We start from the raw sequence: 13,990 nt of genomic DNA on the forward strand, positions 1-13,990 counted from the left end.
TTTTTTTGCAGGCAATGCTCCATTACTTCTGTACTCTGGTGGAAGCATACCAATTTTTGAGCTAGTTTAGATACAAAGCAAAACAGGCTAATTGTGAAATTAGACATGTGTTTCCTTGTAAATGTCTCTCTGCAGAGTCGTCTCACTGCCAAAACCCAAAAGAGAAGTCACAACTGAATCCTGCCCATAACTACGTGCTTTCATTGCAGAATGCGCAACAAGACACTGCTACGGGGTTCTATATGTTTTAATAAAAGCAGAAAGTCATACACAACCGAGACACAAATGCTGCATAGTTAGCATGTAACATGCAAACTGCGCTCCCCTGCTCAGCTCCAGCTCCAAATCCACCACTGTTCAGAGCCAGGAAGCTTGCCTTCTCTTTATTTGCCCAGGTGAAGCAGACAACCCTGGTTTTTGCAATATTCACAAGTCATCTCTTCTCTCGCTGTGTGTCTGTCCATCTTCCTAACCCCAGCCTGCAATGCCACACTTACACAGTCACAAACTAAAGCTCCCCGGACTAACCCCTTCTTTCTAAAAATGCTGCTTTGAGGGGCCAAGAGAGCTCACACCAGAAAGAAAAAGAAAGAAAGAAAGAAAGAAAGAAAGAAAGAAAGAAAGAAAGAAAGAAAGGAAGGAAGGAAGGAAGGAAGGAAGGAAGGAAGGAAGGAAGGAAGGGAACTACAGCCCGTTTGAAATGAAAATGACCAACGTGGATTCAAGGAATCTGTTTGGCAACTTTTTAATTCTAGTGAATTCAGACGCCCTATCAATCGCTTCAGTTAATAAGTACTAAACTGAAAGAGGAGGAAGCAACTGTTCTCACACTACCATAAGCCATGGTTCCCTGGACTTTTCCTCTGGCAGATTTCAAATTCCCCTTCCCAAGGACCCGCTCACCTGGCTGAAGCTCGAGTGGGATTTCTTCACCCGCCGGTAGGAGGACGGGTTGCCCAGCTTGCCCAGCGGGCCCAGCCAGTTAGCTCATCTGGGAGGCCTCAGGGTGGATGGGGCTGCCACTGCTGGTGCAGCAGCCCCTTTATAGCCCTGGAGCTGGGCCCGAGCCAGGGCCCCGCCCCGTGGGGGCGGGGGGGCGGGGGGACCAGCCATGGAGTCCACTGGGCCCCGCCTGCGCGTCGCTGTCCTGGCTTCGCCCCGCCCCCTTCCCTCCCCCTCCCCGTACCCCCACTCTCCATCTTAAAGCCGCAGAGATGAGACCAAAGGAGTTATGTCTAGAATTTTTTTTTTTTAAAGAAAGGACTTTGAGGCTCGATCGCCCCGCGGCCTTCTGGAAGAGGACACGCGGACAGGCCCGGGAAGTGACACGCATGACCGCGGGGTCTGCAGTCCCGACCCGTCCCTCGTGGCCTGGGAGAGAAGCCGGCTGCTTCCCTGGGGCAGAAGGTAAGGCGCTAGGGCCCCATGGCGTCGGCAGCACCAAGGACAGCGCCCAGGCCTGGGCAGTGAAGGCAGCTGAAGCCTGTTTGGTGTCTTTCAGGGCTGTCCACTGCCATCCCCGGAACTGCCTGTTACTGTGCCTGGACACGGAAGCACAATCTCCCCAAAACAACCATTATCCTGCTCCTCACCCCCTTCTGCCCCCTTTTCTTCTGGAGAGAGAGGCTCTGACATCATGCTGTGGCTGCTCAAAGGGAAGAACAAGATCCTCTGAGGGATTCTGTTCTCAGTGCCACATGCTCAGAAAAAGTCAGAAGTGAAGCTGTGTCTCAGTGGTAGAGTGCTAGCCTTGAGCAAAAGTGTCCAAGTACAATGCTCAGGTCCTGAGTTCAAGGCCATATCTGGCTTAAAAAAAAAAAAAAGGAGAGCACCGAACTGCCTTCTGTGATCCCTGCAGGGACCTCACAAAGGCATATGAGGTTAGTGAGGAAATGGGCCAGTCACAGGAAGGCCTAGTGACATCACAGAGGAATGAACCAATCATTCCCAGGCCCAGTACCATGAGGGAGGAATGGACCCATCATGGCCAGGTGTAGAGTCTTGGGGTTCTAGTTCTTAGGACTGTTGTCAAGGCCTTCAGGTGGGCGGCTATGGACATCCTCATGGCAACATTTCAGGAAGCATGAGGATGGTGCTCAGGGACCTTGGACTGCCTCCTGCAAGGACATTGTCCCTGTGCTCCAGGCACAAGGACCTCAGCCTTCCTGTGGGTAAGTCCTGGACCTTTCTCCAACAATCTTTGAAACATCAGTGGATCACAATGAAGTCCTTGCACACCTGGGGTGTGGCAAAAGCTACCACAGTGGCATCAAGTTTAAAAAACACTTGATTTATCATGTTTGTTGCAATATTTTATTTAAAAACAAACTCAAAATATGGGCTTGGAGTGTGGCCTACTGGTAGACTGCTTGTCTAGCATGCACAAAGACCTGGGTTCAATTCCTGGGTACCACATACACAGAAAAAGCCAGAAGTAGTGATGTAGGTCAAATGGTAGAGCTCTAGCCTTGAAAAAGCCCAAGCACAGTGCTCAGGCCCTGAGTTCCATCCCACGGACTGAAAGAAGAAAAACCCGTTCTTTGCTTTTGTGTGTTTCTCTCATTTGCTTGCACAACCTTCCTTTTTATGTAGTATTCTGTGGTGGGGTCACTGGGTCACAAGGCCTCTCCACATTCTCTCCTACTTCCCTTTATGGTGAAAATATGGGCAACTTCTGGTCCATATTCACTTCCAGTAGGAGTCACTACTATATATGATGTAAAAGAAAACACTTTCCATTAAGGTTCCTGGTGTATAATCCAGTTACTGGTTGATAAATTGAAACTGATGAAGGACAAGGGCTAGAGGAGGGGGCTCAAGTGCCAGATTCTCTGCCTAGAAAGAGGCATCAAGTGTGAAACTTGAGGCTCTCAAGTTGAAACCTAGAGACTCTATTTCAAAAATCTCTCTCTCTCTCTCTCTCTCTTTCTCTCTCTCTCTCTCTCTCTCTCTATATATATATATATATGTTGTTTTATAATAACAAAGGCTCATTCAGATTGATTTTTATTTGAACCTTTGTCTGTGGGAGATTGGTGCTAGGGATTGGATTTTGACTGTGCTTTGTGGGGCTTTTCAGTGGAGGTTGAAGGGGTTGGTCCTGGTTCTTGAACTCAGGGCATGGATGCTGTCTCTGAGCATTTTTACTTAGGGCTTGTCCTCTACCACTCAATCCACAGCACAACTCTGGGGTGTGTGTCTGTGTAATTGGAGATAGAAGTGTCATGTATTTTCCTCTAGAGTTTGGCTTTGCATCACAATCCTGTGGATACAACCTTCTGGGAACTAAGATCAGTGACCAACTTGTTTAGATTTCTTGCTTTTTTGCACTACTCTATCATTTGGACTAGACAAGACTGCCTGTAGCTCTTGGATAGCCAGCAGAGGTCGCTGCAGCATCATGGAATGGCCAGAAGTATGACCATTTCTCCCCCTGAGCTGACCAAAAGTCCTTAGAGGCAAAGGACAGGCTGCAGTTCAGTGACCACACAGGTCCAGCTGAGCTGGCTGTCTTCAAAAGTCACCTGGTCAAAATCAAGTCTGACACTTCCTAAACATCAAATGCAACTTAGAAACCAGTGTGCTTTTGAAATAGAAATCACCCCAAGCTAAGTAAGACCTTTCAACAAGTTCCCACAAGCTACAATGGACCAGATCCTTGAAGAATTGGAAGAGGAAGGAAAGAACTCATCCTGACTCTGACACACTGTCCAGAGTCCAAATTTCAGTGGAACAGTCACTCTGACTTAAAGGCTAGAAACTAAATTTCTAAGTATTCCAAAAGGGGCAAGTGATTTACCTGGTTTGATTGGTTCCCAACATGCATGTGGATGTTCTGGTGCCCACAGGCTCCATCCACCTCTCCACTTTCCTCTGTGTGTGCACGTGTCCTGGGGCTTAAACTCAGGGTCTGGGTGTTGTCAATTAGCTATTTGTTCAAGGGTAATACTCCACTCCTTGTTTTCTGGTGGTTAGTTAGAGATAGGAGTCTCACAGATTTTCTTGCTCTGGCTGGATATGAACCATGAACCTCAGATCTCAGCTTGGTGAGTAGTTGGGATTACAAGCATAAGCCACCAGTGCATGGCTTAGAATGGCACTTTGATGGTGGTGGGGAATGACTTCTTGGCTTTCTCCAGTAGTACTTGAAATGTGTAGGATTCTTACAAAAATGAAAATGAAAAACTGCGACATTTGAGTCAGTTCCTTTTTTTCTATGGTTTTAGAAGAATGAATCTGTGAATACAGTGGGAGAAGTGACCAAGTTTTATTAAAGAACAAGACAAGCAGATCTCCCACTAGTCAGAAGGGGTTGCCAGGCAGGGGACCACCTGGAATGTACTGTACAGGCACTGATGTCTTTAGGAGAGAGCAAGATGTCTCTGAAGAGAGATAATTGGACAGTCAGTGGGCCACATTACTCTCCACACAAAATTAAAGAATCCATACAGCCTGAACAAACTCTCCGATGAAACACTTACTACTTACTGGATGTCCATTCTGATGCACACCTCTGGGGATCAGTCAAACCAGCATTCATGTGCAAGTCGATGTCCATTCTGATGCACACCTCTGGGGATCAGTCAAACCAGCATTCATGTGCAAGTCGGCCAGGGATAATAGACCAGGATGATGCCCAGGGGCCCACATGCTTACCTGGTTAAGGCCAGGATGAGATGAAGTCTAGAGGTCTGCATAGAGGATTGCCCAGGGTCAAGGAGACATGAGGCAGAATCTCTGTAAGAGGCAGAATCTCTGTAAGAGGCAGCCTTGATGCTGATTGCTTCGACAGCCTCTTTTTATCCTTCCCAAAAATATGGTAGCAGAAGGTAGAATTCTAGGGAACAACATATTTATTTTTAGATGGTTTGTATACAATTTAACAATTAGAGCTAGTCATGCACTTGTGTCTCACATCTGCAATCCTAGGCACTAAGGAGGCCAAGATCTGAGGATCAAAGTTCAAAGATAGTGATTGCACAAGAAGGTCCATGAGACTGGTTTTTCTTTTTGCTCTTTCTTTTTCTGTTTGTTTTGTTTGTGCTGGTGCTGGTGCTTGAATACAGGGTCTGTGCACGGTAGCTAAGCCTCTTCTGCTCAAAGCTAGCAAATGACAACTTGAGCCACAGCACCACTTTCAGCTTTTGCTGAGGAGTTCATTAGAGATGAGTGTCTCACAGACCTTTCTGCTGGGCTGGCTTTGAAACACATTCCTCAGATCCTAGGAATCTATTCAGAACCTCTTGAATAGTTAGAATTACATGCATGAGCCACTAATATCTGGCATCATGAGACTTTTCTCCAATTAAACACCAAAAAGCTAGACATTGACCTATGGCTTAAGTGGTAGAGTGCTATCCTTCAAGGAAAAAGCACAGGAACAGTGCTGAGTCTCTCCCAGAGATCAAGAGCCAGGAGCAGTACCAAAATAAAAGCTTGAATTGCAAACTGACAGGCCAATACTGAGATCCTACTTGTACCACTTATTAACTCTGTCACCTGGAACTTCCAAGGTGTTGGGAGCCAGAATGGAATCAAACTGTACTTTGATTTGCAGCAGATAATTGCTTTATTGTCTTATTGTTTTTGGCCTTGTTCTGTTCAATTGATCTGAGATTTATCATATGAATGTAACCCCCAACAGTTCCCTGATTTACCATCTGGATGTAACACCTGGCAGTGCCCTGGTTTCAAGAAGGGATATAAGCCTTGAGTTTGGAAATAAACGAGGCTGCAGTTTTTGCCTGGGCTGCAGACCTCCCAGACCCGATGTGTTTGTCTCTCTTCTATTTTTTCCAGTCCCTGCCCCCTATTTCAGGAACCCCAATTTGCTGCCGGTAGGCCCCGGCAACTGGCGCCCGAACAGGGACCATGAAAATCTGGGACGACGGTGGAGGACCCCGCTGTGGTGAGTAACACATCGTAGGACTATTAAGAGAGGATCTTAAGAGAGTGTATAGTCAGGAGTAAAAATTATGGGTCAAACTCATAGCCATAGGTCATATGTACCGATTTTAACAGGCCTACTTGAAGCCCACGGAACGTGGGTGGAAAAAGGGGTGCTTCAGAGCTTCCTACAGTTTGTCGAGGAGGCATGCCTGAGGTTTATAGAGGAGAAATTCCAAAAAACCTGGCAGCGGATAGGAAAAGGAATTCAAGATTATTATAATGTATATGGCCCCGAAAAGACCCCAGTAGAGGCTATTAATGTATAGAATTTAGTAAGTGAATGCATAAATCCTCAACATGAGAATGCTGAACTTAATCTTGAATTAAAGGACCCTTCTGAAAAATCTGAGGCTGAGCCATATACCGCAGCCCAAGAGAGTCTAAGTGAGATCTTGAAAAGGGAACAACAACCAGTAGATATTGAGTATCAGAATTCAGATTTGAATATCAAGGAGGAAAGTTATGATGAGCCAATGGAGGACCGGATAGCTACGATGGAGAAGAAGTTAGAAGAAATCCTACATCTTCTATCGAAAATGGGGATAGAGCAGAGAGCCCCCCCAGAAGTAGGAAAGAAATATGACCCTCAGGCCACTATGGTGCCTGATTCTAAACCTTACCCCTCACACCCACCGCCTCCGGCTGCAGCCTTATGGCCCCAATCCCTTTTTCAACCTTTAGGCAAGCCTAAAGGCCCTAGCAACAAGTCCCTTTTAACAGGCACTACAACCAGGCACAGTGCATCGCAATTAAACCTGGCTCAGGCTGCTAGTGAGGGAAGATATTTCAGGGCCTTTTTTTTTTGTTGTTGTTGCAGTTTAGATTACTGTCTAGAACTCCAACAACAGTTTAAACTCAAATAACAGTTTTCCCTAATGCAAGAACTATAGACATCAGTGCACCAAAAGTCTGGACTTAGTTTCCTTCCTTTTTTAAAATACACCCAATTGCATGGAGATAAACCTTTAAACATTCCTTTAAAATACTAATCACATTATCCACATTTTACCATTCGATTTCTAGTGTCAGTTTGCAAGAAAAGACAGACAGGCAAAGTTTCTGATGTTAATGAACAATTTTACATTTAAATCTCTAATACATGTTTCCAAACTTTAACTTATAGTAATAAATCCCAAATTCCCTAACACCTCTGGGCTAAACAGGATACAATGTTTACAATGTAAACAGCTGTATGCCTTGCAATAAAATGCAGATTTCAGGATCTAGAAAAATATTTACCAGTTTTTCTTTAAGACAACTTAATAATCCTTTGAGACATTGTAAAACATTCAAACCTAATATTTTTCTTGAAGTTTTAAGCTTAGATTTACCCAATTGCCTTTGTGTTTAAGTATGAATTTATTCATTGTTTTATACAGCATGCTGGCAATTTAACCTTGAACATGTTCACTCACTCATTCACACACATTCATACTCAAAGATCTTAAAGCGCGCAAAATTAATATTGGCCATTCATTTTCCGGAAGTTTGTGTCAAGAGAGCTTTGCCAATTTTACTCTTGCAGGTGAGAACCAGGTTCAAAACAAAACTTTTTGCAAGGCAACTTAGCTGGAATTTATTTTTCCAGGGCTTGTTACAACTGCAGACATGGGGGAGCTGCCATGCTAGGCCCAGAAATGTTCAAATAAATAACAAGGATGTGTGCTTGAGTATGCACAGAAAAGCCATAAGGATCCATACTTAGAAATGGTACCAATTTTAAAGACAAAACTGGACAAGGAAAAATATGTAACACGAACAAGACAGAGAAGCGGAGACTTTTAAATAATCAGACATTGACATATAGCAAGAAAATTGGACTCAATCAGATACACTTAACACAAAAAACATGAGCTCAAATGAATGTTTTCACCAAACAGCTTCCCTAGTTTAGTTGATCATGATGAACAAGTATACCATCAACCTTTTCCTGTTAAACTATTACAGGATTTAAAAAGTGCCTGCTCCCAATATGGGCCAACTGCCCCTTTTACTCAAGTAATATTGGAGGCCGCGTGTGCTGGTATTGCATGCCCAAATGACTGGAAGCGGCTTGCCAGAGCATGCCTTAGTGCAGGAGAGTACTTATTATGGGAGACAGAGTTCACGGCACAGTGTCGGGCTAAAATTGAAACAAATAGGTCTAAGAACCTGCCTTACACTTTTGATCAGTTGTTAGGAGAGGGAACCTATAAAAACACCGAAGATCAATTGGGTTATGCAAAGGAAGCCTATTTACAAATAAATGCTGCAAAGCAAAGTACAGTTTGATTCCATTCTGGCTCCCAACAAGGTCCAGTCCCAGGAGGGAATGGTTCCCCTTCAAAGATGACTCCTGACCCACTCAGCCAAGTCCCCCACATCATCAGACCTCTTCCTCCTCTGCCTGTCACCACGTATAATCCCCAGACCCTTCACTGGACTAACCTGGGCTACCACCCTGCCTTGAAAACTCTCCTGAAGTGTTATCTACACTAGGCTCTCAACTCCCCAGTAGTTCTGGCCACAATGTGCCCTGCAGGTACCCCAGGTGACACTGATATTGTGCTGGAGCCTACACCAGTCTTAATGGTCACCATGGACCTTCTTTTCCTTATCCACTAGGATCTCCTGGCCCCCTTTAACCAGTGCCCAGATCAGCTGGTGACTAATCACATGGTCTGCTCCTGGACTTTTTCTGGACAGGGACCCAGAGGATACCATCAGCAGGACTTCTGCCGGTGTCCCCAAGCCACATGCCAAGAAGAGGCCCAGGACATGGAGCCCAAATTCTAGACTTGCTATGTTCCAGTCCCTAACATGAAGGCCCCAGCTCACAGGCTGGTCTTACAGTGCCCACCCTAATCCAGAGTCACTGTGCTCAGTCCACCTTAACCTGGATTTCCACCTTCTGAGTTCAGTCCTCAGCACTCTACTTCAGCCTTCTCCCTTCATATCCCAGACCAAGTTCAAATCCCACATCGAGCAGCTAAGCAAATACACCATGAGAGCCCTGCCAGCCCTGAGTGCCAGGCCTGGAACCACCAGTTCAGAGACTATGTTCACTCCCCTTAGCTGAGAGTGCTAGGGGTCTTTTCAGAGCCAATGTGGGAAGAATGTAACCCAAAGCTAGAATCTGGGATGTTGGTTTTGTTACTATAGTTGTCTTTGCAGGTTGTCTGCCTTTTGTGTCACTGCAGAATTGCTAAACCGACTGACTAGAAAACCTGGAAGTACACACATAAATATGCTGCTTGAAATCTATCTACTCTGAGATCTTAAGTTAGCTATTCAGATACTTTCCTTACAGAAGAAGTTCCCCTCAGAGAGTTAGCAGCCCCTACACAATGTTTGTATTTTAAACATCAGTTTGAACAGTTTGCTTTACAAGCTCACATTTTCTCCAGTGCCAGACCACGGCATCTTTTTTTATCCATATTAAAATATTTATTCTGCCAGGTACCAATGGCTAAAGCCTGTAGCTAGCTACTCAAAGAGACTGAAATCTGCGGGTTGAGGTGCATGCTTAGGCCCAAAAGAAAGGTCATGAGACTCTAGGGTTCCAATAAACAAAAAAAAAGCCCAAAGTGGAGCTGTGGCTCAAACGGTACAGCACCAGTCTTGAGCAAACAGCTCAAAGGTAGCACCAAGATCCTGAGATCAAGTCCTAGTAGTGGCATCATGAAAAATAATAGTCAAGTAATGTTCCTATTTAGTGAGCTTTTGCCCTAGTCTCTGCTAATTTAATACTACATTTTTACCATTGACCTAGCTCTCAGCAGGCACTGGTAGGTCATGCCTTAATCCTAGGTACTCAGGAAAATTGTTGTTCAAAGGCAACCAAGCCAGAAATGTCTGAGACTCTTCATTCCAATTAACAAGCAAGAAGTGGAGCTGTGGCTCAAATACTAGAGTGCTATGATGGAGGGGGAAAATAAGCTCAGACCTAGGCCCTGGGTTTAGGCCCCAGGATCGGCAAAGAACTCTGGAGCAAATTTTCTACTATGCAAAGACTTGTCTACAAAATATCAAACGTGAAACCATGATCGTGAACCTTCTTTTGTAAAGAATATACAAAGAATTTAGCAAATAATTTATATTTATGAGTGTGGAGATTGTTCTGTTTTTCAATTTTGCATTCTAATTTCTGTATTGTTTTGATTTGTATTTCCTTTATGGCTAGAGATGTTGAACATTTCTTTCATGTTAATACTGATCATTTTTATTTCTGAGAAGTCTCTACTTGGCTGGTTTACCCATTCACTAACTAGACTCTTTAATTTCTTGACTCTTCTGTATAATCTGGAAACTAGAGTTTTTTTCTTTTTACTTCAGTTTTAGGCCTGGACGTTGTCCCTAAGCTCTTCAACTGAAAGGTACAGCTCTACCCCTTGAGCCATAGCCCCCAAAACCTGGCTTCAAACTGCCATCCTCAGATCTCAGCCTCCTGAGTAGCTAGGATTACAGGCATGAGCCACCTCACCCTGCTCAGATACTAGGTCTTTGACTTATATATAACTGCAAAAACCTTCTCTCAATTTGTAGGCTGTCTTTTAAGATTGCTAAGGGTGTCCTCTGCCATGCAGAAAATTCTTAGTTTGATGTAATTCCACTTGTCAATTCTCTCTCTGAGCTCACGTATTATTGATGGAGACTCTCTATTCCTGTTCAGCAGAAGTCTATGTTAGCAAGGATTACACTCTTAGAACATCCTTTCTAGATTTGTGTTATAGTGATGGGCAGATATTATTGCCCCATCTTAGGGGTAGAAAGGTCAAATTTTAACATTCTCCCTGATTCTTTCAGCCAAATATCTAGACAAAGGGAAGTCTAGAACTTAGATTATTCTTGTATAGTCTCAAAACAGATTATCCCAGGAACTTTGTTTATATTTCTTTATCTTTGTACCCCTTCTGTCCAATATGATGTCTGCTAAGCACTGTAAATTGTGGCTCCTTGTCTCAGTAAGGATAATGTGCACCACAGAATTGGAAGACTTCATACAAAACAAAGGGGTAAACTATCTTTCAGTGACTTTTTTAAACGCCGGGTTTATGGTAAGTTTCCTACTTTCTTGCTCAGGCTGTCTTTGAACCATGATCCTCGGACCTCAACTTTCTGAGTACATAAGGTTATAAGCATTTCAGTTCTAATACCCCTTTATCAATTGGCTTTATTGCCAATATTTTAACTATATATCAGTGATAACAAGATGTAATGTGAGAAGGAACATTCCAAGGTCATACACCCGCCGTACAAAAAGGACTACGTTATGGAATAGTATTATTAATTATCTCAGAAGTATTCTTTTTTGCAGGCTTCTTCTGAGCCTTTTACCATTCCAGCCTTGCACCAACTCCAGACCTTAGAGGATGTTGACCCCCAACAGGTATTACACCACTTAATCCACTCGATGTACCCTTACTTAATACTTCTGTGCTATTAGTACCCAGAGTATCAATTACATGAGCCCACTATAGCCTTGTAGAAGGTAACTATTCTCCTAGAAGTCTACTATCCTTCAAGGATCAGAATGTTTAGAAACCCCATTTACTATCTCTGATGATATTTATGGCTCTACTATTTTTTTATATAGCTACAGGCTTCTATGGACTTCATGTTATAATTAGGATGGCGTTCTTAATTATTTGAATGCTTCGTCAAAGTATCATTTTACATCTACTCATCACTTTGGATTTGAAGCCACCGCATGATATTGATATTTTGTAGATGTAGTGTGACTGTTCTTATATGTATCAATCTATTGATGAGTATCAAACTTTTTTAGTATAACAAGTACATTTGACTTCCAATCAAATAGATTTGGTTATAAATCAAAAAAGTAATTACTATAGCACTAACATTAATACTAAATTTCAGCCTTGCTACTATCTTAACCTTAATTTCTTTCTGAGTTCCCCAAACACATACTTACTCTGAAAAAGTAACCCCTTATGAATGCAGATTTGATCCTATAGGATCTGCCCATCTTCCCTTTTCTATAAAATTCTTTCTCGTAGCCATTACTTTTCTCTTATTTGATCTAGAACTTGCTCTTCTACTACCACTCCCATGAGCTTTGCAATATACAAACATTAATTCAACATTTCTACTATCTCTAGGACTAATTACCATTCTAGCCTTACGGTTAGCATATGAATCAATAAAAGTCTAGAATGAGATGAGTATGATGATAAGTTTAATTTAAAACAATTGATTTTGGCTCATTAAATTATGATTCAACTCATAAACATCATAATGTCTCCTATAATATCAAACTTCTATACTGCATTCTTCACTTCTCTAATTGGAGTGATAATTTTTGCTCCTATTTAATATCCTCTCTCCTCTGTTTAGAAGGCACAATGCTATCATTATATCTCATAATAAGCACCTCTATATCAATCAACCACCATACTCACTCATTTATATTCCCAATATTCTACTTGATATTAGGAGCATGTGAAGCAGCAGTTGGCCTTGCACTTCTAGTAAAAGTCTCTACATATTATGGCTCAGATTATGTACAAAATTTAAATCTTCTGCAATGCTAAAATTATTTTTTCACTAGCTATAATTATTCCAATAACTTGGCTATCTGATAATAAATCAATCTGAATTAATTCAACTGTACATAGTATACTAATTACAATAATCTCAATCACCAACCTCATCACACCTTATTCTACTACCTATTTTTCCACTATATTCTTCTCTGATCCTTTATCTATACCCCTATTAATCCTCACTTCCTGACTCACTCCACTTATAGCAAGCCAAAATCATATAGCTAAAGAACCTCTAATCTGAAAAAAAAACCCTATATCTCATTTCTACAAACTCTAATTATAACTTTTTCTGCTACAGAACTGATTATATTTTATATTTTATTTGAATCAACCTTTATTCCAACTCTAATTATTATTACACTATGAGGTAACCAGTTTAACATTTAAAAGCAGGATCATATTTTCTATTCTATTGTTGGGATCTATTCCACTTTTAATTGCACTAGTTTATTTATACAAAATTATAGGTACACTAAATATCTTTATACTACAACACATTCAAAACAAGCAAATTTATGTTAACTGATAAACTATTTTGACTAGCATGTATAATAGCATTCACAGTAAAAATACCACTATATGGGTTACACCTATGACTACCCAAAGCCCACACTGAAGCCCCAATTGCCAGTTCTATAGTACTTGCTGCAATTCTCCTAAAATTAGGAAGCTATGGTATAATATGAATATCCTTATTTATTGAACCAAGCTCAGACAAACTTATCTACCCATTTATTTTACAATCATTATGAGGTATGGTAATAACAAGTTTAATCTGTTTACAACAAACTGACTTAAAATCTTGAATCGCTTATTCATCAGTCAGCCACATAGCTTTAATTATTTTAGCCATCATAATCCAAACCCCTTGAAACTATATTGGTGCTACTGCTATAATAATCTCTGATGGACTTACATCATCAGCCTTATTCTGCTTAGCCAACACTAATTATGAACAAATTCACAGCTGAACAATACTATTAACATGGGACCTCCATCAATTCTCCCCTTTATAGCCTTATGATGATTCATTATTTCACTAACAAACTTAGCTCTACCAACAACTATTAACTTAATCGGAGAATTATTTATCATTATTGCTACTTTTAAATGAGCTAGCACAACCACTTTATTAATAGGACTAAATATATTAATTACTGCAACCTATACTCTGTACACACTAATTTCAACTCAGGAGGAAAACTTCCAAACCACCTTATAAATTGAATGGACCTCTAGGATATTGAAACAAAAGCCATATAATGAATGATTGCTGTCCTTAAGGTGCTATGTTATCTCTCATCTCTTTTGCTGTTCCTTTGTTATCTCATATTGTCACAATATCTCACTTTGTTATCTGATATATTGGATACATTTGTATTTGGTTACTTGAAATTGGACAGGGAAGGGGGGAAAACCAAGAGGGGGGAGGAGGGAGGGTAATGGGGACCAAGACATGTGGAAGGGTATCAATGTATGTGAATTAATGCACC

The 13,990-nt window shown here is 41.9% G+C and overlaps 1 protein-coding gene and 1 long non-coding RNA gene across 2 annotated transcripts in view; one reads left to right on the forward strand and one right to left on the reverse strand.

Annotated features, from left to right (window-relative positions):
* The window catches only part of LOC150044694 (ral guanine nucleotide dissociation stimulator-like), a 65,648-nt gene that overhangs the window by 39,637 nt on the left and 12,021 nt on the right, over positions 1–13,990 (reverse strand). Inside the window, exon 2 of the mRNA XM_090321012.1 lies at positions 4,657–4,837. Coding sequence (XP_090177138.1) covers positions 4,657–4,697 — 41 coding nt within the window. The 5' untranslated portion in view covers positions 4,698–4,837. The remainder of the gene's footprint in view (positions 1–4,656; positions 4,838–13,990) is intronic.
* Positions 2,042–11,315, forward strand: LOC150044697 (uncharacterized). Its single transcript, XR_016533081.1, has 3 exons — positions 2,042–2,171; positions 5,800–5,908; positions 11,246–11,315. It is a non-coding gene; the product is annotated as an uncharacterized LOC150044697 (long non-coding RNA).

Source organism: Megascapheus bottae, chromosome 29 (genome assembly GCF_031878675.1).
Source record: "Megascapheus bottae isolate mThoBot1 chromosome 29, mThoBot2.hap1, whole genome shotgun sequence".
NCBI lineage: Eukaryota > Metazoa > Chordata > Mammalia > Rodentia > Geomyidae > Megascapheus > Megascapheus bottae.